Consider the following 25947-nt stretch of genomic DNA (forward strand, 5'->3'; position numbering starts at 1 on the left):
TAATTGACAATTATTGTTAGCAGCATTTAATTATTAATATTCAGTATTTTTTATTTATTTTTGCTTATTTTTAATATCTTAAAAAATTAAAATTAGTATATCTGAAGCTCGAGTGAGAGACGGGCTCGGGCTTAGATGATAGGGCCTAAAGATCCTGGACCCGGCCCGAGCTCCAGCCCAGCCCGTGAACGGGACTATCGCTTTCTCTTGCAATCTGGAACCAAAAGATCCGATCGGCATACCTTCGGTGAGCCTAGGATTTGCGATACCGCGTCAGCAGCGCAAACCGCCTCTCACTCACTGCCACCTGGATTTTGAGTGGATTCTCCCGTCTCTCTCTCCTTTCGTCATTATTTTCTATATATACCATTTGCTCTCGCTATTGGTTTTTTTGTTTTTTGGGTACAATATTTGATCTCGATGTTCGCCGATCGCCATTAACAGCAGTCAACAGATATTGAGAAGATACCGCGAAACCCTAGGAATGACCGAACAATCCATCTCCATTTCTCCTCGTCGACGAAGAGACAGCCGCTGAGAGAGAGAGAGAGAGAGAGAGAGAGAGAGAAGGCCGACTAGTTTTAGGGTTTTTATCGAGATCGGGGAACGGTGGTGGAAATTTTGGCGGCGTTGAGGAGGAGTTGGATGGTGATGGGAGCCGCGGGCTCCAAACTCGAGAAGGCTCTGGGGGACCAGTTCCCTGAAGGCGAGCGCTACTTCGGCCTCGAGAACTTCGGCAACACCTGCTATTGCAACAGCGTCCTGCAGGTCGGTCTCGCTCTCTCCTCGGCATCCGATCATCCAAACGCTGATCAAGTTCCCCTTTTTTTTCTTCCGATTTAACTGCCTTTTGGATTAGTTACGCGTGGATAAATTCGATGGAATTGTTTTAGAAGGTGCTGAATTTGGAGTCAAAATGTTTTTTAGGGGGATTATAAATTTCGAGATTTGGTATATTCTCTCTAGGGTTCTTTGACGGTTGTAGATTTGATTTCAGTCGCTTAAGTTTGGTTATGGATGGTAGGGTTTTCTTCGCTATTGCGTGCAAGGGGTTGATGTTATGAGTGTAGCCTTTTTCGTTATATTGACAAACATCGCCTTCATTTTTTATTTTTTATTTTTTGAAATTTGTTGGTTGATGCATCCAACATCAAAAGTATGTTCCCATGCTTCTTAGAGCGGCATGTAATACGTCCGGTCTTTATGTTTTTGGCTCGGCTTAATGGCCTCTAAGACACATTATAGCCATGCCTGTGGGTACGTAGCTTTACATTAATGTGAAATAAGTATTGCACCTTGGCATGCATTATTTCCAAGCATCTCGATCCCACCAACGGCACCTCCAATTCGTTTGCCTGCTGCATATGTCTCCTATTCGCAGCACAGATGTTCAATCTCGCCCAAAGTGAAGTTGGAAACGGAATTCCTGGGTAGTAGCGCCCATATTTAGTGCCTTCATCAATTGCAGCAGTAAGGCTTCTCCCTGATATCCATACGGGACATAGATTGTCAAATTTTATGTAGATGCGATAGCAATTTTATAACCACAAAACAATCGAAGTTGATATGATAGAGTAGCTGGTGAATAACTCCTTGGTAAATTTTTGCTAATGATTCTTATTTGGATTCTGAATGTATGAATATCTCATAATTGAGTAGTGCGTAGAAAGTCTGGATAAGTGATTGTAGCATTGGTAAATTTTTGCTAAGGATTCTTATTTGGATTCCGAATGTATGAATATCTCATAATTGAGTAGTGCATAGAAAGTCTGGATAAGTGAGTGTATCATTGGTAAATTTTTGCTAAGGATTCTTATGTGGATTCTGAATGTATGAATATCTCATAATTGAGTAATGTGTAGGAAGTCTGGATAAGTGATTGTATCATATGATATAGTTGTAAGCCTTATGCTGACTATTTCTATTCAATTCCATGAATCTTTGTTGCCACATTTCTTTTTAGGGCTATGACACTGTCACTTCAAGCTTTTCCAAGTCCTTTCTCATAATTTTTTTCTGATCCTCTAACACATAAGTGTCCTGCTTGGCGTCAGGTCCTCTTCAACTTTTCATGGCATATATGGCTACCATCCTAATTGATTTGTCAACATGTTTATGCTCAACCTATACAATTGTTATGTTTTCTTAGATGTACTTTTTTCGGATCTTAATGTTCCTTGCTTTACCATTAAGCTACTCATCTCTGTGACTCAACTTAGGAGCATGGGCCCTCTTTACATGCTTAACACTGATCACTACAACTTTGTAGGTATTGTTGCTGTCTGATAAAATTTTCTTCCATCTCAGAGGTATGCTGCAGTCACAGAATAGTCCAGATGGTCCTCTCCATCTTTCTCACATAGCTCTAGTTATTAAGAATTTGTTTTATCTAAAATTCTCAAAGCGCAGTAATCTCTGTGATTTTTCCACTGGTGTGCCTATATGTGCATTGAGTCCTGAATTGAGGTACCCTCGTGTCAAAGTATAGATTTTGTCATTCACATAACATGTATGTCATCTCATATCATTGCTAGCTTTTCTCAGCATAGATGTGTGTCTAAATGTATGGGAATGATTTCCATTCCCGAGAAGATTTTAGGAAAAACTTGAGTCATGGCATGGTTAAAGGAAAAAGTCGAGGTAGCTGTTTAGATTGGCATGATAAAGCTTGATCATTAGTGACAAATTTATTACAAATCCTCTTTTGAAGCATTATTTGATAAATTTATTTTAGATGTTTTCTGCAGTTCCTGAAGCAACATAGGAAATCATAACATCATTATATAGCTATCAGCACACCACATCCCATCTAAATTTTACATTATCCTTCCTTGTCGCCAGCACCTCTCATATCCATTAGTTCAAGGAAGTTCTTGAGGTCTTCATTGGTGTAACTGAAATGCTTGAAGTTTGAAATTGAAATAACACCTGTTCAGCAAATCTTTTATGTTGATATTTTTGTGGTATAACTTTATCCTTTTTCTAATCCAATGATCAATTGGCTAATATACTACAAAGTATATGTTTTTTCATGCAGGCACTTTATTTCTGTCTCCCTTTCCGAGAGCAACTGCTGGAGTATTATGCAAATAACAAAAATGGGGGTGAAACAGAAGATAATATTTTGACATGTCTGGCTGATCTATTCACTCAGGTGTGCCCTAGAGGTTTATTCTGTGTTTCCTTTGTATCTCCTTCATCCAGGATTTTTTTTTTTTTTTGCTTTGTGTCAAGGAATTTTAACTCCACTGCTTTGCTACCAGAAATGATCGTACACTTCACTTAGGATCTTTGAGTTATACTAATGGTTTCTTGACTGTTTTACTCTGTCATTTTAAAATCTAATGCAGAAAATTTCGGGCCTTTGTTTGAATAGTACCTCTGCAGTCCTTTTTTGTGGGTCTCGAAGATCAACATTTTGTACAATCAGATAAAAGACAGTTAAATTATTATTATTTGCTTGGAACATTTGTCTTTATATTAACTGCATGGCCACATCAGATTTTGTTTGGAGGGGCCTTTTTAAACATGCTTGCAATTTATTTATTTTATTTGTAAAGATACTTTAACAATTGGAAAATAACTTTCTTTTTGTTTAAATAAAAGTAAGTCTGCTTTGTAAATATCTACAGTATAAAATTCTGACATCAGGTTTTTCACAAATAGCATTCATATTATGGCCTGCATATTATTTTTTGGTGGCATTCTTGCTAATATGAAATTTCAATTCTACAAAAATGATTCTACTCAGGAAGTCTGTTGTCAAAGATGTTCAAAGAATAGCTGAATAACAGTGATGTTGCTGGTGCAAATATTTTTTTGTAGATTATGAGACTTCAATGAGGAGAAGTGCATTATAGATGTTGCGTCCTGCTAGTTAATAGATGAATCATGTCTTAAGTTGCATTATGCTCTAACGTATTTCATTATTTTCATATTGACTCTTGTAACTAATCTGCTTTTGTGGGTTATGGATGGGAGAAAAAAATCTTATAGCAATCAGTTTTGAGGTTACCACCTTTTATGCTGCCGCATTTGAATAGGTTATATAAGTGGCACTGTTAAACTTTTGAATGGTTTGATATCATGTTAAAGTGGTGGCCCAATCAATTGGACTTGCCATTTAGATCTTCGTAAAAAGTTCAATTTTGATATCTCTATTCTCACGATGTTTTCAAGTGTTAACAAAATAATATTATAACATATGTAGCCTGTTAAAATGTTTTGCTGCGGTTAACACATATCTGCTACTCTATGCAGATTAGCTCCCAGAAGAAGAAAACTGGTGTTATTGCTCCAAAGCGTTTTGTGCAAAGAGTGAAGAAACAAAATGAGATTTTTCGCAGCTACATGCACCAGGTAATCCATTTTGGAGGTGGTTATGTATTGAAAACAAACGGACATGGACATCTTAGCAGGCTTTGGAAAATTCTGACAAAGCAGGATGTCCCATGGTTATCAAAATTTGTCTGTTTATATGAAAAATAATAGTTCCCCTACCTCTGTTTTAAATGGATTGTAGTGATGTCAGCTGAATTTCTAAGAATGAAAATGATTGCTCCTGATTCAGAGCTAATGCTCTCACAAATGCTTAGTCATAAAGTTCATAACTGCTTCTGATTCCTTGGTACTGTCACAAAGTTCATAACTGCCTTAATATAGCATCGTAAATGCCTGGAATTAGTAAATTGTCATAATTGTCTCGATGTAGCATCAATATGTTTGTTTCCCTAGATAACTCATCTATCACTGGTCTAAAGTGGCATGGGGAGAGTGATCCCTGTGATTTATTTTAGCCAGCCCAAGAAACAACCCTTGTGATTGTTTAGCAGTCATAGGTGTAGTCTTTGTTTCTTTCAATAATTCATCCTTTTCTGTTTCTTTTCAAAGTATAAAGAAAGATGCAATTTTTTGAGGCCTTCTAAACGTCCCTTCCTCATGGAATGACATACCTTCAGCGTTTGTTCATTCTGAGTTTAATGCTAGAATATCATGGCTTACTACAGTGCCTCCTATTGCTTGCTGTGTTATATCTTAAGAGTTGCTTAGCTAATCTCAGAACTGTCTCCTCTTTTCGTAGGATGCTCATGAATTTTTAAATTTCTTGTTGAATGAGCTTGTTGACATTCTGGAGAAAGAGTCTAATGCTGCAAAAACTTCCCCTGAAACCTCATCATCATCAGAAAAGATTGCAAATGGGCCTAGCCATCCTCAAGCCAATGGTGTTCGAAAAGAGCCAGTTTCCACATGGGTGCACAAATGTTTTCAGGTGAATGAAGCAACTCAGTGTAGTTCCTAAGTGTTGCTGATTTGATGTTCCATTATGTTTTCTTTGATTTATTTCCTGTAACCATTTTTTTATGACTATTTTCTTTTAATACATAGGGCATTCTGACCAATGAAACGAGATGCTTACGGTGCGAAACTGTCACCGCAAGGGATGAAACTTTTTTTGACCTCAGTCTTGACATTGAGCAAAATAGTTCAATCACGAGCTGCCTCAAAAATTTCAGCTCAACAGAGACTTTAAATGCTGAGGATAAGTTCTTCTGTGACAAATGTTGCAGGTACCCTGATGCTTTTATTGTTGACTTATCATCTACACAGTAACCTTGGCTTGAATTTTATATAAGAATGGAAAAGGCCTGTGCATATAGTGAGGGCATACGTGGATACATGTATACAAGAGAGAGAGAGAGAGAGAGAGAGAGAGAGAGAGGAATTACTTTCTGCTGAATAGATGCTGCATTTGCCTAAAGTTTATGTTAGTCATGCGTGATGCTGAAACAATAGTTCCTACATTATTTGTGGATCAGCCAAATTGTTCAGTTGCAACTATCTTAATCCTATAGGCCATCATTTGTGGATTTTTCGAAAAGACAAATAACATTATATTAGATACGAATGATTGTTCATTGCATTGGATACAACTTCCAATTTCAGTACTATTCCTTTTTTCATGTAAATGTCTTGTGAACTACTTTTCTCAATTATAACTAGTTGGACCTATCAAACTTGGAACACTGTTTATTCTTCAATGCAGCTTGCAAGAAGCCCAGAAGAGGATGAAGATAAAGAAGCCACCAAACATCTTAGTGATCCATCTCAAGCGCTTCAAGTACATTGAGCAGCTTAGCCGGTACAAGAAGCTATCATATCGTGTTGTGTTTCCTCTGGAGCTGAAGCTTAGCAACACTATTGACAATGCAGACTGCGAGTACTCTCTCTTTGCAGTTGTGGTGCATGTTGGAAGTGGGCCTAACCATGGCCACTATGTTAGTCTCGTGAAAAGTCATGACCATTGGTTGTTCTTTGATGATGAAAACGTGGAGATGATTGATGAGTCCACTATACAGACTTTCTTTGGGTCCACACAGGAGTACTCGAGCAACACTGACCATGGATACATCTTGTTCTACGAGAGGCTCGGCGGAAGGAGTTGAAAGCTTTACAAATTTTACACTCGTGGGTAATTATACCGATCATTTATTCTCGCTGTATCAAATATTTTTCCTCCCTCCATTCGGAAGAGCTCACAGAAATCTTCATGGTGGAGTGAGGATGCAACATCAGAGGTGGTTATGTATAGTGGATGGTGACGCATCATCATGTTCGTTTCATAATAAAGAGTGTAAATCAGTTTCGAGGGTTTCGGCGAGGGGAAGAGAGATTTCTTTGTATCCTTCACTGCTGGATATATAATATAGCAAAATGCTATTTCCTCAAACAAGCTTTCTGGGAGGTTTGCTTGGAAGTTTTTCTTCTGAAAGCAGGATTCTAGCACTGCTCATTCTTTTGATCCTTCAATTAATTTGAGGTACTAAGATGTAATAATGGCCGTCTTTCAAACCGAGGATGACCTTCGCTGTACTTCTCTAATCTCAACTTCAAACATGCATTTCAAGTTGTCAGTGAATGATATCCATTTTCTAAGCACTCGCAGGTGATAAAATTGTAATTCTTCAGTCTTTGCAGCTGCGAAGCATAGTTTCAACTGCTATTAATGATGCTAAATTTGCATCCTCTTGCAATGATGTTTGCTAGGCAATCTACTTGATTTTTTGGCATGGAGATTGAACCATTGTTGCGTTTCTTCCACGGAAGGGAGCACCGTCATGGCCATTACAACTTCTTCAAGTTCATCCACTTCTGGAACAATGCAGGCATCTATTTTTTCTTGGTTTTGCTTTCGAGTAAAACATAAGATGACGTTTCTTTCGGCAAGAGAGGAGTAACTCTTTCAAAAAAATGCATCCATCCCAATTCGTCTATATCAAAAGGGAATTGGGGAGGGCATGAGTCCATGACCTTATTTGCAGAGCCAATGGAGGAATCCGTGACTCATCAAGCAAAGGTGGAATGAGCAAAAGTGGCAGCTTTGGCTGCCAGTACCTGGCCCTGGTGGTCCCTAACAATGAATCCCGCACCTGCCCCTGGAAGTGCCGGAGGATCAACTTTTTTTTTTGGTGAAAACGGCAATTCATATTACTCTAACTTGAGTACATCCAGCCATATCAAAAGAAAGTAAAGATAACAACGGAGTGGGACTATCAGCTGCTGAAGTCCAAAGAAACTCTCCGGAATGCCTAGCTACGTAAGAGGCGACCCAGTCAGCAGCTCTGTTCGCCTCCCGATACACATGTGTAACATGAAAATCACTCATCTCCTGAGCCAACCTCCTAGTCTCACGAATGAGTGGATGACCATCACCGAACCTATCCACACCCTGGATCCAATCGATCACCACCGAAGAATCACCCTCTAGATGCACCCGGGCGGCGCCGAGGATCCTCCTCGCATAAGATAAGCCCTCCCAAGCAGCTCTCAGCTCTGCTCCAACAATAGTAAGCCCTGGGATGCGACGACCACCGGCGGCTATCAGTCTGCCCCTCTCGTCTCTGATCACAAAACCCACACCTCCAGAGACACCATCCACCGAGCAACTACCATCAAAATTCACCTTGAAATGACCAAGGGGTGGGGGTACCCAAGAAACAAGAGCGAACCTGGGCGCTGTAGCAGCGGGAAGGATACCCCAGCGCCTCCGGAGGATCAACTTTGGTGGTGTCCAAATCGAAGACGCAGGGGGAACCTAAGCGGGCCGGCACCCAGCGCAATGATTTAATGGTCGGCGTGGGCATCATGGCCCACTACCTTCTGCTCGAACACGCACGAGCCAAAGCCCATAATTCGCACAGCTCTTCTAAAATGAATGTGTCGAAGCTATCTTTGCCGAAATAAAGAGCTGCTAATTTCGAGCAATGAACCGTGTTTCTGTCGATACATTAATAGGTTGGTATCCAAGTGCGTGTGAAATTTCTGTGCTACAAAAAGAAAGGAAATAAAAGATATTTTGCCAGAAATGACGTGAAATTTAATTTGGTGTCTTATTAACATGAGGGGCAAACACTCGTTGAAGGGTAAATGACCTGAACTGGAGCATGGTAAGCCTGGGCTCATCTTTTAGTGATGTTGAGCTTGAGACAGCTGATTTAATATTTGAGCTAAAGCCTAGTTGTTCACAGTTCATTTCAGAAAGTTGCTCCTGAGGTCCCTTGTGGCATTCATGCTTGTCCTCCCACCTAATTTCCATGGTTATACATCAGCCTTTACAATCGAAACACATTCTATTTATAAATCTATGATGGTCTTCATAGATGATAACAAAACTTTTTTTGTATATAAATGGTAACTAAATAATATATGTAATTTACTATTTTTTTTTTCATATATTGGGTTTGGTTCTAGCTCAGTGTTTTTTTACCAAACTAGCAAGCCAAATTCTATCCAAAGAAGGGATTGCCCTCGAATGGCTCTCTCATTTGACAGCTATATATATTCGCTTGCTATGCTTACCATGCCTCCGACAGCAAAGACCAGGCTCAGTTCTAGTTAGACTTCCACCAACAAGAAATCTACGGAAGGCTTTATGCAATGTAAACATACCATCAATTGGGATATAAGGCTCAGTTAGTGTGGGCAGCAGGAGTCAGCCTCTCGAAGGAGAAGCAATCATTTCCACCTACTCGCTAGGAAAAATGTGACTTATTTTCTTTTGAATTGAGGGCATAGAAGGTGCAGGTGCTGCTCTTCATGAAGAGTAGAGTGACATTTCTTCTAGGCGGACGGCCCCATGATAGTTATTGACATTGTGATCGATGGTGTTGATAAGAAGGTGGAAATTAATGAGGAGTTATACGCATCGAATCTGCCGAGCACTTCGTGTTATTATTATTATTTGTTCTCCCATCACTCTCTTGAAACGACAGCCTAGTACAAGTCTCTAGCTACCTTGCGATCGCGTGTTTCTTCGCTCCTTTTTATTTAATACTGTCATCTCCTTCTAGAAGAAATACCTTAATCATAGGCCTCCAATTAGTCTTGCAATGTTTTAACCTTGAAAGATAATTGAGCCAAAAAAAAGTCCTAATTTTCTTGAATATTTCAGGATCGATCGAGACTCATAAACCAATAATATTTTCATTTTTTTAATCATAGAATTTGTGGAAAACTACTTGAAAATCATGTACAAGGGACTTCACCAACTTAACCGGTTGGCACCAGCACTAGGGATCACAAAAGAAAACAAAAATTTCACGCTTTATCAATTTTTAGTCGCATGCAGCACTATAGATGCATAATAGTTAGTTGCTACAGTTGTATATATTAAACTAAAATAAGCATGTCCTTAACTCATGTTACTAGACCAATATTGTTATTATTTCTTGGCATTACTTCTGTTTCTACGCCTAATTTACTATTGCTTTTAGTAAATTGTTTTAATGCAGTTAGATTACTATAGTTGTCAGTGCAAGACAGCATAAATTATAAGGATTGCAAATCGATTAGGCGGCCTCAAAAAATACCAACCAATAACTAGTGAGCCATAAGATTACCAAACAAGTGTTCATAAAGTGGCTTCTGTGTGTACATCAAAAAAAAAATAAAGTGGCATCTGTGTGTACATAGATGTGTACAAGTAATTGACTGGGAGATGCATCGAGTTACTGCTAGCCACCAATGCATGGTGAGAGCCAATAACACTGTACAAGAGACGGGGTGGTGCACCTCCTCTTAAACTGCCCAAAATAACAGAGAAATTAAGTTTCAAGCAAACTCGGACATCAGGGGCTCATCAAATAAGAGATCGGGCCAGAATGTAGTAGTGACGCTCCCGCCATGGCTAGAAGAGCTACAGGCATCTCCGCTGCCCATCGAGGCAACAGCTAGAGGAGGAAGAGTCGAAGGAGGAGGAGGAGGAGGAGGAGATACCACTGGGGTTGCAAGGCCTTTGCTCTCTCCCTGGCTAAAGTCCATAAATGTGGAACCCTCTCTGGCATCACTGCCCAAAGGCTGCTCCAAACTGCATGAAAACTCTGACAAGTGGTGAAGTCGAGTTTGAGCATTAACTACTGTGAAGGGGTTATGGGAAGGATTTGAAACGACGGCATTAAGAGGCAGCTGGTTCGATAAGTTCATAGCATCCATTTCCCCAGTAAGAGTGTTGCCATTGGAACTATTACTGATCGCAGCTGAAGACTGGAGAAAGTACTGAAGGCACTGGAGGTTGGCCAACCTAGCAGCTTCCGCACGTAACTGGTCATCCAACGAGCGGCAGTCCATGAGACCTCCAAGGCTTGCAAGGGCCATGAGTTGGGGCAGGGTGGCGAAAAGGTCGGTCCTTGGCCGGTGTGTCATTGGGTCGATGCCCACACGGATCAACTTCTTCTTTAGATGGGTGTTCCAGAAGTTCTTAATCTCGTTGTCCGTTCGGCCTGGGAGGTGCGTTGCGATTGCTGACCACCTAAGTAAACAAAGCAGTGAGATAGGTCTCTCTCTCTCTCTCTCTCTCTCTCTCTCTCTCTGGAATGCAGGCAAGGGTTATGTTATAGAGGATGCATGGTCAGAAAGTGAGAAATATTACTTGTTGCCAAGGATGGAGTGGAGATGGAGAATGGTCTGCTCTTCCTCAGAGGAGAACTTCCCTCTCTTGATGTCTGGCCTCAAGTAGTTTGTCCATCGAAGTCTGCAGCTCTTGCCACATCTCTGGAGTCCTATAATAGAATAAAGTAATTAAGCCGCCCTTTACATAGGTATATATGAGAGAAATTTGGAAATATCAGAGATATGATGATGAGAGGGAGAGAGAGTACCAGCAAGTTTCGGCAGGGCCCTCCAGCTGCCGTGGCCATGCTTTTGGATGTATTGGATGAGCTTCTGGTCTTCTTCAGGAGTCCAGGGGCCCTTCTTGAGGCCGATCTCATCACAACAGGGGGATCTTCCCATTGTTTCCTGGTTCTGGGGGAGTGGTGGCCCAAGTTAATTTCCTCCCTCGCTTGTCTTCAGTCCATGGCCATTTATACACCTGCTTAGCTTGTGTATCTGACTAAATTTTTAGCTTCTTTGGGAAAATGACTATTGAGCCCTTCCTTCGTACGAATATATAACAAGATTGCTTGACGTAGCGAGAAAGATTTTCCTTTCCTTTTCTTTTCCAGATTTGTTGGTCGCACTAGATAATAACATTTGGGGACTTGCAGCAACGCTGACTTGCAACAGTCAGCTCGAAACCTTGTGATCAAATTAGATCAGGCGTATGGGAGGAATTGTGAATGCTTTACACTGTTCTTACGTTGATAGAACACATAATTGTTTTAAAATTTGATCTCAATATCCAGATTATATCAACGTTTTTGAGAATACGCATATCATGCAAGCACAGAGAGAGAGAGAGAGAGAGAGGGATAAAGATAATCCAAGGGATTTAGAATCTAAACATTATAAACTAATTAACTCACTTGGCATGGCTTGTGTTTGGAGTGAATGTCAAAGATTCCCATGTTTCTTCACTCTGTCTACTGTTTTTTTTTAATTATTTCTTTTGCAATCCTTACTTGCCAATAGGATCCACTTATGCAGCTAGTGTAAATGAATAGTTTAATAATCAGTGAAAAGCATCAGTGTATCAATTTTCTTCCTTAAATTTCATACAACTAATTTCTTTCTTTTTTTTTTTTTTTGATGCTCGTATCCAACACTAGTTGGCATTAGATTGTGCCAGCTAGCTTTAGGTGCCACCCTAATTTTGTACCCCAAACTTGCCTACGGGTCTCGTCTCCAAAAGTAATATATATGCACATAAATTGATAACACTAATCTCCTTGTGAGGGAAAAGCAAAGGCACCTTCAACCAAAGTGGTAGGTATTTTTATAGGGCATGACAATAGAATCCAGCGACTCCTGCCATTTGGATTCTTGATTCTCCAACGGAGGCCATGTCAAGGCACGAGAGCGACCACTGAAGGTCTAGTTGCTGCCATCGTTTATGAAGCTACTTCATTGGACAATGTAATTGAACTGGAACCCAAGAAACTATTGCATGACACCATGGAGGGTCGTGGGATTATGGCCGAAGGCTAGGAGAAGCTGACGATAAAAACCTATTCTTTATGAGGTTAATCAACTAGCTAGAAGGTGGCAGTGGGGGACTATATTGACAATGCCATCCAGATTATTGAAAAACTCTTGAATTGATTATGACCTTTGAAGCCATTCATAAATTATTAGCATATTCATGATTAAGGATGGAAATTTTCAATTTCTATGTGGCACAGTCTAATTTTTTGCTATTTTACAGGTAATAGCAGATCAAATGATGCAGAAGAGGGGACCTGTGGCCTAGGAAGTGACAGTTTTCCCACTCTGACCAACCTCTTTTCCCATTGGCTCTCATTCTATAGTTAGATTTGGGTTGTTTATATATATATATATATAATGCTGACAGCCTAAGAGTTTATCACGCTGTAATTAATTAGCATGTCATTAACATAACATAGTCATGAGTTAGATACAATGAATCTGATCACATCGAATCTATCAATGGTCTGATATCTAAGAACACCTTGTTTTGGTTAGGAAATTAAAGAATCGAGCAATTAAAGAATTAGAACCTGCATTCTCACTTTAGTCTACTTAATTCTGGTCCCTTTACCTTCTTTCTTCATAACATCTCCTCAAAAATAAAAGAAAAGAAAAGAAAGAAAAAGACCTTGAAGACTTTGAGTTGGTCAAACATTATTGTTATGGAGCAAACATCTGGTGAATAAATAACCCTTCTTCAAAGAGATGGGAAGGGTGTGTCTGAGAGTGCACAACGACAAAGCGCAGTAAAGGTGGGGCAGGCTTGAGGGAAATAAGGGCTCGATGGCATCACTAGAACAGAGCAGTTGGGCCGAAGGTACGGCGTGTCTCACATTGGTAGAGGAGAAAACGAAGACATGAAGACATGATAGAATTTCCTCTTAAATTATTTGAACGACAAGTACATACAAAACAATCACCAAATGAATGAAACTAAAAACTCCATAGCAAATTAAAACTACAATGGAAAACAGATTCTCCAGCTTTACATTGGCCCAAGTGTTTTTTTTTTTTACTTCCGACTGTAGTCTACCATGAAGTGAAATCTAAGGTTAGCACATTGTTGTTATGTATGATCAGCATGAAGCTTATTAACAAAATCGTTATTGTCATCTCCATAAAAGTTAGCATTTCACAGTTTCTAATCAGTAGAATATTTCAATGTCATGGAGACTAGCGGACGCGACGTTTATTATTTTGATGATGCAGCAGAGTCAGGGAAGGAGTTGGTGCAGCTAGCAACCAAAATATCCATCACCTTCCTACAGTGCCTTCGCAAAGACATTCTCCATGGACGACGTAATACCCTCCCTCTATGAGCTGGAAAATTAGGTATCACCCTTAAGGATCACCACTATATATATAACTGGGAGATCAGAAGTGGTATATTCCTGAATTTACTCACAGAAAACATCATATTGTAAGAGAAGACTATTATAATAAATAGTTTGAGAGAAAGAGAAAAGAACTGGAAGGTGGGTTTTATTCCCTTCGTCTTCTTTGTCAATTTTCTTTCTTTTCTTTTCTTTTTTTCGCATGCCTTATTTTTCTTCCTTGCTTGCATCATTTGGTGAAGGCCACAAGCTTTGCAATAAGATAACCCAGGGTTAGAGGAAACCTGGCCAGCAACCACTTCAACCAGGCTAGAAAGTTTGACATTTTTGTAGGGTGCTTATCTGGTGGACCATCCTCGATCTATGGTATGTAAACATGATATCTCTTATGTCACCCTTCTAATAGCAGATAAACAGACCCCAGCTAACAAACTGATTTTCTCATAAAGTAATTTCATAAGAGGCAAGATAGGGTGGAAAGAAAAAAGGAATGCATAGACAAAAGCTCATTCAGATGCTTCTGCTATAATTTGCTGCTTCCCTCCTGTCTAATATATATACACATCTAGTTTGGACTGCACAAAGATTATTTTAAGCATATAGAATTTTGATTTAGTATGTACCAACGAAAAAATCGATACAAGACTGGATGGCATAATGATCAATCGATCTTACAAAGATTACTAGTTATCCAACTATTACCTGGGGTTGGATTCACGGATGCCTCCCTCCCTCTCTCCCCCTTTTTTTGGTGCCACAACTGTCGCAACTGAGGATCTCACAAAAAAGGCTAGCCGAAAGATATTTTTTAGGCTTCTTAGTCCTTTTTAAGTATCCAAGATCTCCTCGATAAATAACTGATGTGGACTAAACAAATCCCGGCACAGGTCCTCACAACAAAACAACCGAAAAAATGAAGAGATTCTGGCTAGATACACCTTAGGAAAAATTTAATTATTTGCTGTAGGTCTCGTTGAATAACATACTGAAGGAATCTGACAGTTAAAACTAATGCAGCAGGATGGGAATTATAAGCACCACATCATTATCAAAAGAAGAAAAGAAATGATATCGGCATGAGTGTAGAACATCCTATATATGCACGTGAGTCGTATTCAAGTCATAATATTAAAAGTTAAAACCAACAAACCCCTCCTAAAATAATGACAGACAACTGTATATAGGTTTATTTGCTGCAGGGTCAAATAAATTTAATGCTAAACTCGTCAGATCTCTACCATAGGATGCTAGCTCCTCTCTGTGTCTCTCTCGGAGAGGGTGGACCATTGTAGTAGCTTGGTGGTTATGACTTCAGTCTGGAACTCTCTTACATCATAGGCCGGATCCAAATTAGTCCATCCATCATAATGTTGAAAAATGGACATGGTATTGTTACATAGTTGCAATGAGAAGAAAAAAAAAATGGATAATAACAAAAGCTATTCTTATTTTGATAATTAAGGTAACAGTAAGTTTCAAAAAGAGAACAAGTAGATGTTCAGCAACATGAATAACAGCCTAATTAACAAGAGTGAAAGATCCAAGTATCTTGTAGTGCAAAACTGAAAGCACAGAGTGTCAAAATTCTCATCTAATCTTTGACATGTTCCTAAAATTCAAATGGTATCACACAATTATTTAGCAAGAAGAAAACCAGAATTTTATACTAAAAAAATGGAATGTGAATTTTCCATGCCAACAATAGGTGCAACCTCTATAATAGCTGCCATGAAAGTTGTACACATTTCATCTGGACTATATATATTGTAATCTACAAAACACTTGAAAACATTTAAAGAATTGGCAAGCATACTTGATACTGCTCATTATTTGAATTTGATAGACTATGGTACAAATTAACTCTTGCTAAAAAGCTCCCGTTTTCTGTAAGCGTATGAGAGAAGCATAGCTGCAGTCATATTCTCCACCAGGAGTCATCGTGTTGCCATTACAAAAGACAAACAGCTGAGACTAAAGAAGGGCAGTTCCGCAACAGAGTACAGTTTAGGTTTGTGAGCAAAGAACTTCCCCCAGATGTTGGATTTTCTCAGCAACTCCGCCCAACATCATGGGAATCTTTTGCTTCTGTGATTGATAATTTAGTTCATTACACCCATGGAAGATTATGTATTTCGAGCCACCTAATCTTTTTTTTTTCTCCTCCCTGCTCTTTTTCCCTCTTAATTGTGTGTCAGTCAGCAACTACTACGGTTGCTCAACTACAATAGTAATTATGACCTTAGACCCCTAGTTGAGACCTATCAAAGTATAAGAATGAACTTATTATATAGCATTCATCAACTTGATGATCTGAACATGGATATGAGCTACAATCAGTAACAACCTTAGACCACCTTCCCCGCCTCGGTCAATATTACATTATCATATCAAGGGACGTGTCTTACCAAATCATAGATTTTTTTGCATGAAGCAGTCATCATGCAGATTGGTAAATGCAGTACATGCTATGAAAATATTTGTGAACAAGCTATCTATCTTTGGCAATAAATCAGTTAGAACAGCCGCCATGTCTGATTCCATGTAGAAGAAACCAAGTACTTGGTTTGGGTGCAGTGGTTTTGCAGCCAACTGATTCGTAGACATTTTATAGCAAGGTTCTCAAACTTGTCAACACCCAAAACTGCAATATCCTGTAACAAGGTTAAGATACTCTGATGATAAAGAATCATGAATCATATAAGTACCATCTTAACTTTGCATAAGACTAGTGAGTTGCACAATACCATTATGTTAATGACTTCATATATTTTCCACTTCTAGTGATCTCCTAATGATTTAATTAACACACAACTTGCAGGGTTCTTTATCCACTAGATCATAATACATTTTTGTGACCATATATATATATACACCATGCTGGACTAGGGTACAGTGTTAGCTCGCTGTAAAGATATTCTCCGAAACAAGAAAGTAGACAATCTTCTGGTCCTTGATTGATCTACTTTAGCCAATTAGACGAATCTAATTATTTGATTAATGGATTTTGATCATGGTTGTGGTCTTTCCCGGGCTTGTTTAATTTTTTATTTTTCATTATAAAAAACTCGTTGGATGATCAATTTTTTGGTGCAACTTATTCATGCACAACACTATTGATTAAAGAATCCGACGTATGCAGCAAGCAAACTAATAGTAGAGATGGGAGCCAAATAGCCTCAGTTTACAGAAATACCAGATTCCCTCTTTTAATTCCTTAATGTCGTTGACTCACGTAACACTCATTTAGCCAATTTTTTCAGTGATCAAGGAGCTGCTCTTTCAAGGAAAACCCCACATGTGAACACAAGCTAAAGAATGCCAAAGCTTAGTGGTAACATGTCAGAACAAGTATCAATTTGCTCCAAAAATCATACTGGCTACCATTCCCTAACCTTTCGAGTTTTCTAACAGTTGTACTGCTACTTATGGCTACCATGACTCTATCTAAATTATGCTCCTTTAAGGTTTTATTCCATTTAACTTAAGATGATGGTAATATTTATGTAGAAAAGGCATGCAGAATGATTTATCTACTATTGATCTTGGTATACATATGTGTATCTTTAGTTTGCGAACATTAGTCCCCTGAAAATTTTTCCTTCAAAAGTTCTACTGAACGAAGCATCTTATTCTTCCATCTCTAGCATCATTATGAAGTCGGCATCTGAGTACAGCAACTTTGCTAGTTTGCCCTAGACAAATTTGGGTTCGGAACAAAGTCAAGACATGAGCTATTGAGATATCAAAATGTCTTGATAGTTTAAAAGGAATATAAGACTTTAAATCCATTACAAGATAAGAAGATGACCAACTTGCAAGCCTAGCAAGGAAGGTTCTTATCTTCATAGTCATCCATTCCAAACATTCAGTAAGTGACGACATGGAGAAAAATTTTTGTGGCGCATTATGGTTGCAGGGTACAACTTAAAGAAAGAATAAGTGTAGATAGGAAATCATATGCTCATAAAAGGAAGAAGACAGACAACGAGTAAAGAAGCCAAGGGCCTCCTAGATGCCCCCGCCCTCTGGTTTCCTAAAGATAAACTTCAACGACAGTATAGCTAAGGACGGAAGCCGTGGAGGCACGTAATTTGTTATTAGTGACTATGATGCCAGACTAGTGGCGGCTGGAGGGCGGCGGATTTTCGACTCATCAGTAGTATGCGCTGAGCTTCGAGCCGCCTGAGAGGGTGTCTCCTACGCGAGGCGGATACTAGGCGCGGACTACCTTCTTCTCGAGGGGAACTCGACCACAGTGATTGAGTGGATACGGGGCCGAAGGTGCTCAGTCGAGGATCGGTCACTACTCCATGACATTCATGGAGTACTGAGAGAGTGTGACTCGTACCAGGTCACGCATGCTTATCGGAAGGCGAACGACGCTACATATTGGGTTGCGTTCTACGCGGCTCATCACTCCGGAGGCTTCACCTGGACAAACCACGTGCGTGGTTGTGCCACTGCCTTTACATTGTATTTTGTTTTCTGATTTTGTTGACCTTATTCACACCCGTCGTGTGTGAGCCACCGTTGTACCAAGAAAATAAAAAAAAGTAAAGAAACCAAGGTGTATTTTGAGATCCTATTATATTCCTCTACTTACACCGAAATGTCAAAATGAGGCAGGCAAGCATAAAAGATATGGCAGCTGAATTTTTATTATTTTGCAATTCAGCATACATGATTAGAGCTCTAATGAAATGGATTAGATGATGATGGATGAGAGATAGATAAATATCCTAAAGATGCTGCTAGAATTTTCAACTAAGATGTTAAGCAAGATATTTAAAATCTTTTCACGTTATTGACCTAGAAGATGAAAGATGAGAAATGGACTACCATCCTGAGACAATTTGTAATCTTTCAAAGATTTCACTGTGAAATGGGTCCTAGAAGGAAAGTCGTATCGCCAATGTCTGTGGAAATTCACAGATATGGAATGGCAAACCTGGACATGATAACTCCAGGAACCTACTCTTTCAACCAGTGGAGAAACCAGCGACGGCAGCCTGTGTTAGCAAAAGGTCAATTGGCTTCAGAATATAGACAAGGTATGTCACTTTCAGGAGCAGAGTGGTTATGTAGTATTCTGTCTTATGTTACAAAAGAAGATGCAATATCTTAGTGATAATGCAAGAAGCCTGAACAAATTCTTAAAAAAATTAGATATGTTGGTTTTTCAGCAGACAGTAGTTGAGGCAAGACCCTGCCTTGCTCGAAGAGAATTTGCCCAAGCATAATGGTTTACAAAGCAATTTTCATCAAGTTGATTACTCATGAAAAAAGAAGGTTGGGTTTTTAGCGTATTTTACAGAAAGATGATGTCCAGTATCTGTTGATATGCGGTCTAACCTCAAGTAGGCATTGAAGAGATAATTTTAGCTCTTCCAACCACTCCTTTTAAAGTAGAAGCTGAAGCTATGTGGCTTGCTCTATAAGAAAATCGATTAGTCCATAATCAATTCCTATTATCTGAATTTAGTGATATTCTTAAAAGGACAGTGGTGGACTTGTGAAAAAATGACAAAATGTTGATCAATATTGGCAGGTGACAAGAAACTTTGAAGAGTTCCTAAATGCTGAACTGACTCCCTAATCAATTCAAGAATGTGAATGCTCTCGCAAACTGGTGGGTTTGTACAAAACCTACAATTGCAACCACATTGATGATGTAGAGTTCAACTCCTGCAAAGCTATGAAACTGTTTCACCTTGCTGTAATGCTGTTAAAGGTTAATGTAATAGAGGTGTTTTGCAGTCTCAACCACTCCATCCTAACCAAGAAAGAATATAATGATTTACATATATTGTAAATAGATAGACATTTCAAACCACAGGATCACAATACAAATGCCCTAGATAAGCTGACGAGAATTTTGGGTGACATTATATACCAAACCATCAGTTAAGATTATAAACCATATCACTTACAAATGTTCAGCTGCTTTTGTTTCCTTCTCTGAGCATAAAAGGGCCTAAAGCAAAAATTTAAACACAAACCAACATACAATAATTGAAACAGGTGAAACAGGACTTTTTTTTCTTTCTGTTACCCCTCTGAAAGAGATGACATGAATTCTACTACATTGTTCATCACCATTGGGTTCTCCATAAATAAGTTGCAAAGACCTTTTACAATTGATGTTTGGAACCCATTTCATTTTTCACTCCAAGGCATTCTTCAGCTTTCTACTGCTCATGCCACTATCAAATGCTAATATGAACACATTTTAGCGCTTTTAGAAAATTAAACCCATGCTCCTTTTCAATTTTGGCTATTTTGCCTGATATAGATCATTTTCATTTTCAAAAAAAAAAAAAACTACCTATAGGAAATTTATATTACATATTAGGTGTAGTATATGATGTAGATATTTTATTAGGAGGTCCTGCTTCTTACAAATAATTGGGATCATAATATCCCTGCCTGATTACCAGAGTCCATCCTCATTCCCACTCTTTCTTTATGCAACCATATCCACAGGAAGACCATGCGTCGAAAAGGACTGCCACCATTATTTGATGTAAAAACTTCATCCAATGAACTAAGCAGGTCCTGTAACTGCTTTATGCAAGTGGAACAGAGAAAAAATGGGTTGCAATTATTAGATAGGAGATGATCTTTGAAAACAAGGACCAGAAACTTTTTGAAATTGGACATGTAACAAGAGGCTTTAGTCATAAAACAGATAATAATACAGTCAAAGAAAGAGGCATAAATTTAGTATCACACTGCCAAATGAAGGAAAATAAAGAACCTAGACCTAGGGAGATGGAAACAGGCCAGCAGTCCATTAGAAACTGAAATACAACAAATAAGAAGAAACTATCCCAACCACTGCAAACCATCAACTCCTGAACTATAAAAGAGCTAAACATGCTTCCTGCATCCAGATGAGTTGCCTCAGCTAATACTGCTAAAGATCCTACCACTATCAAACAAGCTAGCGTACAATGCAGCTACTGGATTGACATACACTGGCATTGCAGTTTTCGCTATGATGACAATATTGGTTAACATTAATTGCTCAAAGAAAAATGTAAACAGTGACCATGTGTAGGCATTTCCCATCCTGAGACTTTTTTTTGATGAATATCTGCACCATCATCAATAAAAAAACTTGAGTAATTACCATCATCCCCATAACCTGCCAATGATGATTCCAATTATGACTGCCTGCGATGATTTCAAACATGCCTGTCATCATAAATGGCACCTATAACACAATTATCAAATAGCCTAGATGCTCTCCTGTTTGCACCATCCTGACTTCTTTTTCTCTGAGGTTGGCTAGTCTGAACCTAACACTGTCAGTTTTTCTCTCCTCAAAACACTTCTCAAGCCTTCCACACGCTCATCCATTATGCTCTTAAAAATATATAAAATACTAACAATATTAATCATTTAAATGACTAGTCGATACTCCTTTTAAAGACAATGGTGCAGGTCAGCAAGCTTCTCATGAAGAGGCACATTATCATCATAGCTCACTGTATTCAGAGTCGAGCTAAGCTATCTTTTATCTCATGCAGCTCATTTTGAAAGAAGACAACCTTTTCATGTCCTTTGGATTTCAAGAATCTCACAAAGAGAAATATTAAGATTTCAATTACATAACTCCATGTATTATAACCACTACTTAGCCAACCCATCATGAAACTAAACAGGCAAATGTGCATGACTGAAAATATGTTAAATGTAAATGGCTAGAACATGCTAATTATAAATTCTAGATTGCTTTTCCCTCGGCAACTGCAATGCTACATTGATATGATGGTGCCAGTCAACAAGAAAAACTGCATCAATATATGATGTATACAGTTTTTAACTTATGCTTACCTTACTAGTCATGACACTGTCTATTAGAATCTGGTTCCAAATAATCTATGACATTTTCAGCACCTATGCATGATGCTTTATCTAAAGTTTAACATATGTAATGGGGAAAATCTTGGGTTTAAACAACAGCTAGGCTTATTTCATCTTATTTGAAGAACTTGTTGAACTTTCAAGATGAGCCTGTTTTATGTGTCTACCAGTTGCACAAATATTTGGATGGAGCTGCTGACCTCACTAGTTGCAACAGTAAACCAGCACTTGTCTAATGCATTTCCCCACTTTATATATATATAAATGTCTCAATCCATGGTAATAGATAGAAGTTCAAACAGAGCAAGCACACACTTGAACTTCTACCAGAAATGTTCACAGAACACCCTATCAGCTATTATTCTCCTAATTTGTATGTCTTTATTGATCAACTTGCGAAAATTCAGTTCACCTTTTTGAAATGTCATCACTAAACTTATAGAGGCTCTCAAAGGCGATGAGACAGGGCAATATATGCAGTGTTTAGATGTAGGAGCTCGCAATTATTTATCACCAGTTTATAAATACATAGATGGGAAAGAGAGGGAGAATGATGTATGCTGATATCATTGACCTCTTATTGCAAAAATCATTCCTAAAGAGATTACAGCAACTTGCAACACTTGGCGCTCATAACAAATGATTGTGGTTCCAGACAATCTTTTACAAACTGCCTTGTAACAGATCCTATTGGCATGATAGTAAGAAAAACTTCACTTGCCAACCTACTCAACAACATAATCTATATCAAGTGATACAGATAATCCATAATATAACATTAAATTAGTGTTACCTAGACATTTGGTATGGCTCTAAGTGTTTAAGTGTCCTCAATTGTTGAACACGGCAGCCTCTAAAAACCTAGGTACAAGGACACGGTGCACGAAAACACATATATTACATTTATACATGCATGCACACTAATGTGTTTGTGTCTTTTTTATGCTTATTTGAAAAAAGAGAGACTTGGAATCATAGATGTTATATAAGAAATAAATTCAATGGAACATCCAGGAGTTTGTAAGTTGTTTAATTTATTCACTACGTTTATTTAAAATTACTTAAAATGCATTGAGATACTTAAATTGATAAGTATGATACATTATATTTAAAAATAATGACATTTTGTTGAAAGTGTTCATATAATTGTCATCACTTCAGATACAATGGTACTCTGTTGAAAGTATCCACTTAATATTAAAAAATGTAAGGACCTTTTGCTTGAAGTGAAAACCTTGAGACTTCAGTTGACATATCCAACACCTAAACCTAAGATCCCTTGCATGAAACTCCAAAGAAAAGTGCCAAGTTGCAGACTCTTTGCTTGCATTAGCAGGAAACTTCAAAGTAGAGTGTCCAGCCATGTTGTGTCATGCCATATCCAAGTCTCCAAAAGTGTCGCCACTTCAAGACAATTTAAAATGGAGTGTTCAAGTAAAACAGCATCAGATACATTGAAGGACTCTAATAGGAAGTTAAACACTGATCGAAAGGGAAATATGGTACGAAAATGATGATGGATGTCCATGTCATGCATGTTCATCAATCAAACTATAATATGAAGCACCTCTAAGTTTAGATCCTATTGAATCTTAATCCGAAAAAGCAATATTATTGCTAGTGTGGATTAGAGGGCTAAATTTCTAGGACCAGATCCTAGGTAACATCGATCATTGGTCGACATGAAGTGAAAGGCATTTATCTTTGTTTGAATATAGTCACCGATGAAGAACTTCAGCAATAATCTCCCCATATATCCGTATACATCATTGATCCCTTTCGTTGCAGCTTGTGGAAGAGTATAAGTACAAGACTCCGTTTAAAACATAAATTAGTCCAACAAACCTACAATTATATTATTTGTTGCTTGGTGTCAACACCGGTAATTTGTTGCGGCTCATTCATCCTTTATGAAAAGCAAATGCAAACTGTCCAACATAGTATCCAGACAGACCATTTAATGAAAAGCAAAAGTAAATGCAGATGCACCTCCTAGGCTTAACTTCCATAGCACTATGACAACCCTCATTGTGCAAGGTTCAAGTATGGCCACATCGTCCAAAACTGAACCTGGATCTTGAATCAGGTTGAGCTGAACCATTCTCTGGAGTTTGGATTGGATTAGAGTAGCAAACAAAAAATCTAACTAATTTCCACTTTGATTATGATCGCGTTAAAGGTACAGGTAGCCAAAACCACCTTAAACCAGATTGGAATCAATACACATAACTACTACGTAAATATATATCAGCATGTGCAATGATATACAAGACAAAAATAAAAAAGAAAAATTAAAGAGGAAAATCCATAGTAAAAAGGCACTAGGACCATGACCTATGTAGCATTGCTGAAGAAGAAAACACTTGATGGAAGCGGCTTGGAAAATAAATAATAAAAGGCTCACAGGAGAAATAAATCCAATGTCTTTGCATAATCTAAAGCATATTTCACTAAAACAGTTCACCTGATGCTTATCAATTTTTTCCACAAAGTAGTTAATTGCTGCAGCAGTTTATAACTGGACAGTGTGCATAAAGGATATTGTGCTACAACTTCATACATCAAAAGTGGATTCACTCATTCACAATCAACAGAGTAATAAGCACGACAAATGAATATAAGCCAAAATTTTCATGTAAGTATAGCAGATGAAATTTCTCAGAGACAAAAAAAAAAAAAAAAACCAAATAAACCATATATGATTTGCCGAGCCCACAATCATGCTTGCGGGCAGAAATTAAGGTGAAGATAAACTATTTATCATCACATTGCTCCTCCCTATCTGAAGCATTCATGGTGCCCACACGTTCTTCCTCAGGTATTAAGCACCAATTTGGAGACTGCACAGCTCGTAACCATTTAAAATCATCCACATTGGCCCAATACCCTGTCTCCTCCCCTAGACCAGAATCTTTCAGCTCCTCATCGATTCCTTCATAAAACAGCCGGTATGGTGCAAACCTCACACCGCTGCTGTCCTCAATGATCGGCCTACTCCTGACCCGGAGATAGAAATCCGTCGCCCTGGCCTGGTGGATCCTGATCTGGTGAGAGGCCAGCATGAACAAACAATCATTCACATCTTCTATCAGGACTGATCCCTGGACAGGGCCAGCAAAGATGCGGCAATTCCTGAGCCGATGTACGAAGAGTGCTCGAATCCGGCCTTTGAGGTAGACCTCACAAGAACTAAGGTCCGAAAGAGAGAAATCCCCCTCGCCCTCTTCAGAAACCCTAAAACGCTTCACCAAAACCGCATCTTCCTTGTTCCAAAACCCTGGCGAGTCCCGGACGCACACAGGACTCGATTTTTCCGCATCCAGGACCTTGATCTGCTCTATTTGTTTGACCAAAACGCACGGATCTTTCTTCGGTGCTTTGTTTTTGAAAGAAAACTTCTTCCTCGGCATCAGCTCCGAGTTGGCGCTATCCAGCGCCTCTTTCAACTCAGAGATGGCCTTGAGAGAGGAGCGGACCTCGTAGGACGGCAAGAAGTAGGAGTTCTCAGCGACGAGGCGGTCCAGATCGGCGATGGAGGCGGAGACCTTCTCGAGCTCGGGCTTCAGGTTGGGGGCCGAGGCCGGATCGGAGGCGAGGGCGCGGCAGCAAGCGAGATCGGCCTCGATGGAGCGCTTGGAGTCCGAGAAGCGGTCAAGAAAGGAGCGGACGGACTCGAAAGCGGGGGAGGAGGCGGCGGAGTCTGAGCGGCGGGCGGCAGACTGCTGGAGGCGGGAGCGCTGGAGATTTGAGAGGCGCTCGAGCATGGTGGCGTGCTTCATCTGGGCGATCGGATCTAGGGTTTCCGAGGAGAACTGGTTCGGCTGAGATCGGTCTTCTTCATCCATTGCGGCCTTTGTTAATTCGAAGGCGGAAGCCCGCGAATCCTCGCTAAAACAGAGTGGAAGGAGAGCGGAGAGTCGGAGACGGTGCACAGAGAGAGAGAGAGAGAGAGAGAGAGAGAGAGAGAGGGCTAATGAATTATGAAAGGGCGGACACACACAAGCTGAGTGCAATAAGTCCCGTGTCGGTACCAGAGCCGACATGATAAAATCCCAAATTACTGATCCTGTGTCTTTCGCTACCGAGTACCGAGCAATCCAATCTGCAGCGCACTGTAAATTTTGCTATACACAAATTATCCTAAAAGACTCGTAACATAGAAATCAATCTTTCTCAAATCTGCTAAAACAGGCTATAAGTCATAATAAATAGTAGCAGCCTCCAATATCCAACTGACCACGGTTTTTTGGAGTTCCCTCTAGACATAGTGACTGCATAAATCAGCCCTTATCAGGCTCTTCTCAACTATGCAATAAATATTTTA

General features: G+C 39.2%; 3 protein-coding genes across 3 annotated transcripts; 1 reads left to right on the top strand and 2 right to left on the bottom strand.

The window, feature by feature from the left end:
- Positions 1 to 382: 382 nt before the first annotated feature.
- On the top strand, positions 383 to 6916 carry LOC103701761 (ubiquitin carboxyl-terminal hydrolase 4-like). The gene is made up of 6 exons (XM_017841522.3): positions 383 to 768; positions 3038 to 3154; positions 4261 to 4359; positions 5081 to 5269; positions 5386 to 5567; positions 6044 to 6916. Exons 1-6 carry the CDS (start codon positions 646 to 648, stop codon positions 6441 to 6443), a joined length of 1110 nt encoding a protein of 369 aa, XP_017697011.1. The 5' UTR covers positions 383 to 645; the 3' UTR covers positions 6444 to 6916.
- Positions 6917 to 9863: 2947 nt separating this feature from the next.
- On the bottom strand, positions 9864 to 11307 carry LOC103701886 (transcription factor MYB93-like). Its single transcript, XM_008784105.4, has 3 exons — positions 11154 to 11307; positions 10925 to 11054; positions 9864 to 10804 (listed from the first exon to the last, which is right to left on the bottom strand). Exons 1-3 carry the CDS (start codon positions 11284 to 11286, stop codon positions 10108 to 10110), a joined length of 960 nt encoding a protein of 319 aa, XP_008782327.1. The 5' UTR covers positions 11287 to 11307; the 3' UTR covers positions 9864 to 10107.
- A 12928-nt stretch (positions 11308 to 24235) lies between these two features.
- LOC103701763 (tubulin-folding cofactor C) lies at positions 24236 to 25602 on the bottom strand. Its single transcript, XM_008783932.4, has one exon. It carries the CDS (start codon positions 25466 to 25468, stop codon positions 24377 to 24379), a length of 1092 nt encoding a protein of 363 aa, XP_008782154.2. The 5' UTR covers positions 25469 to 25602; the 3' UTR covers positions 24236 to 24376.
- Positions 25603 to 25947: the final 345 nt, after the last annotated feature.

This window comes from Phoenix dactylifera, chromosome 9, assembly GCF_009389715.1.
Source record: "Phoenix dactylifera cultivar Barhee BC4 chromosome 9, palm_55x_up_171113_PBpolish2nd_filt_p, whole genome shotgun sequence".
In the NCBI taxonomy this organism is placed as follows: domain Eukaryota; kingdom Viridiplantae; phylum Streptophyta; class Magnoliopsida; order Arecales; family Arecaceae; genus Phoenix; species Phoenix dactylifera.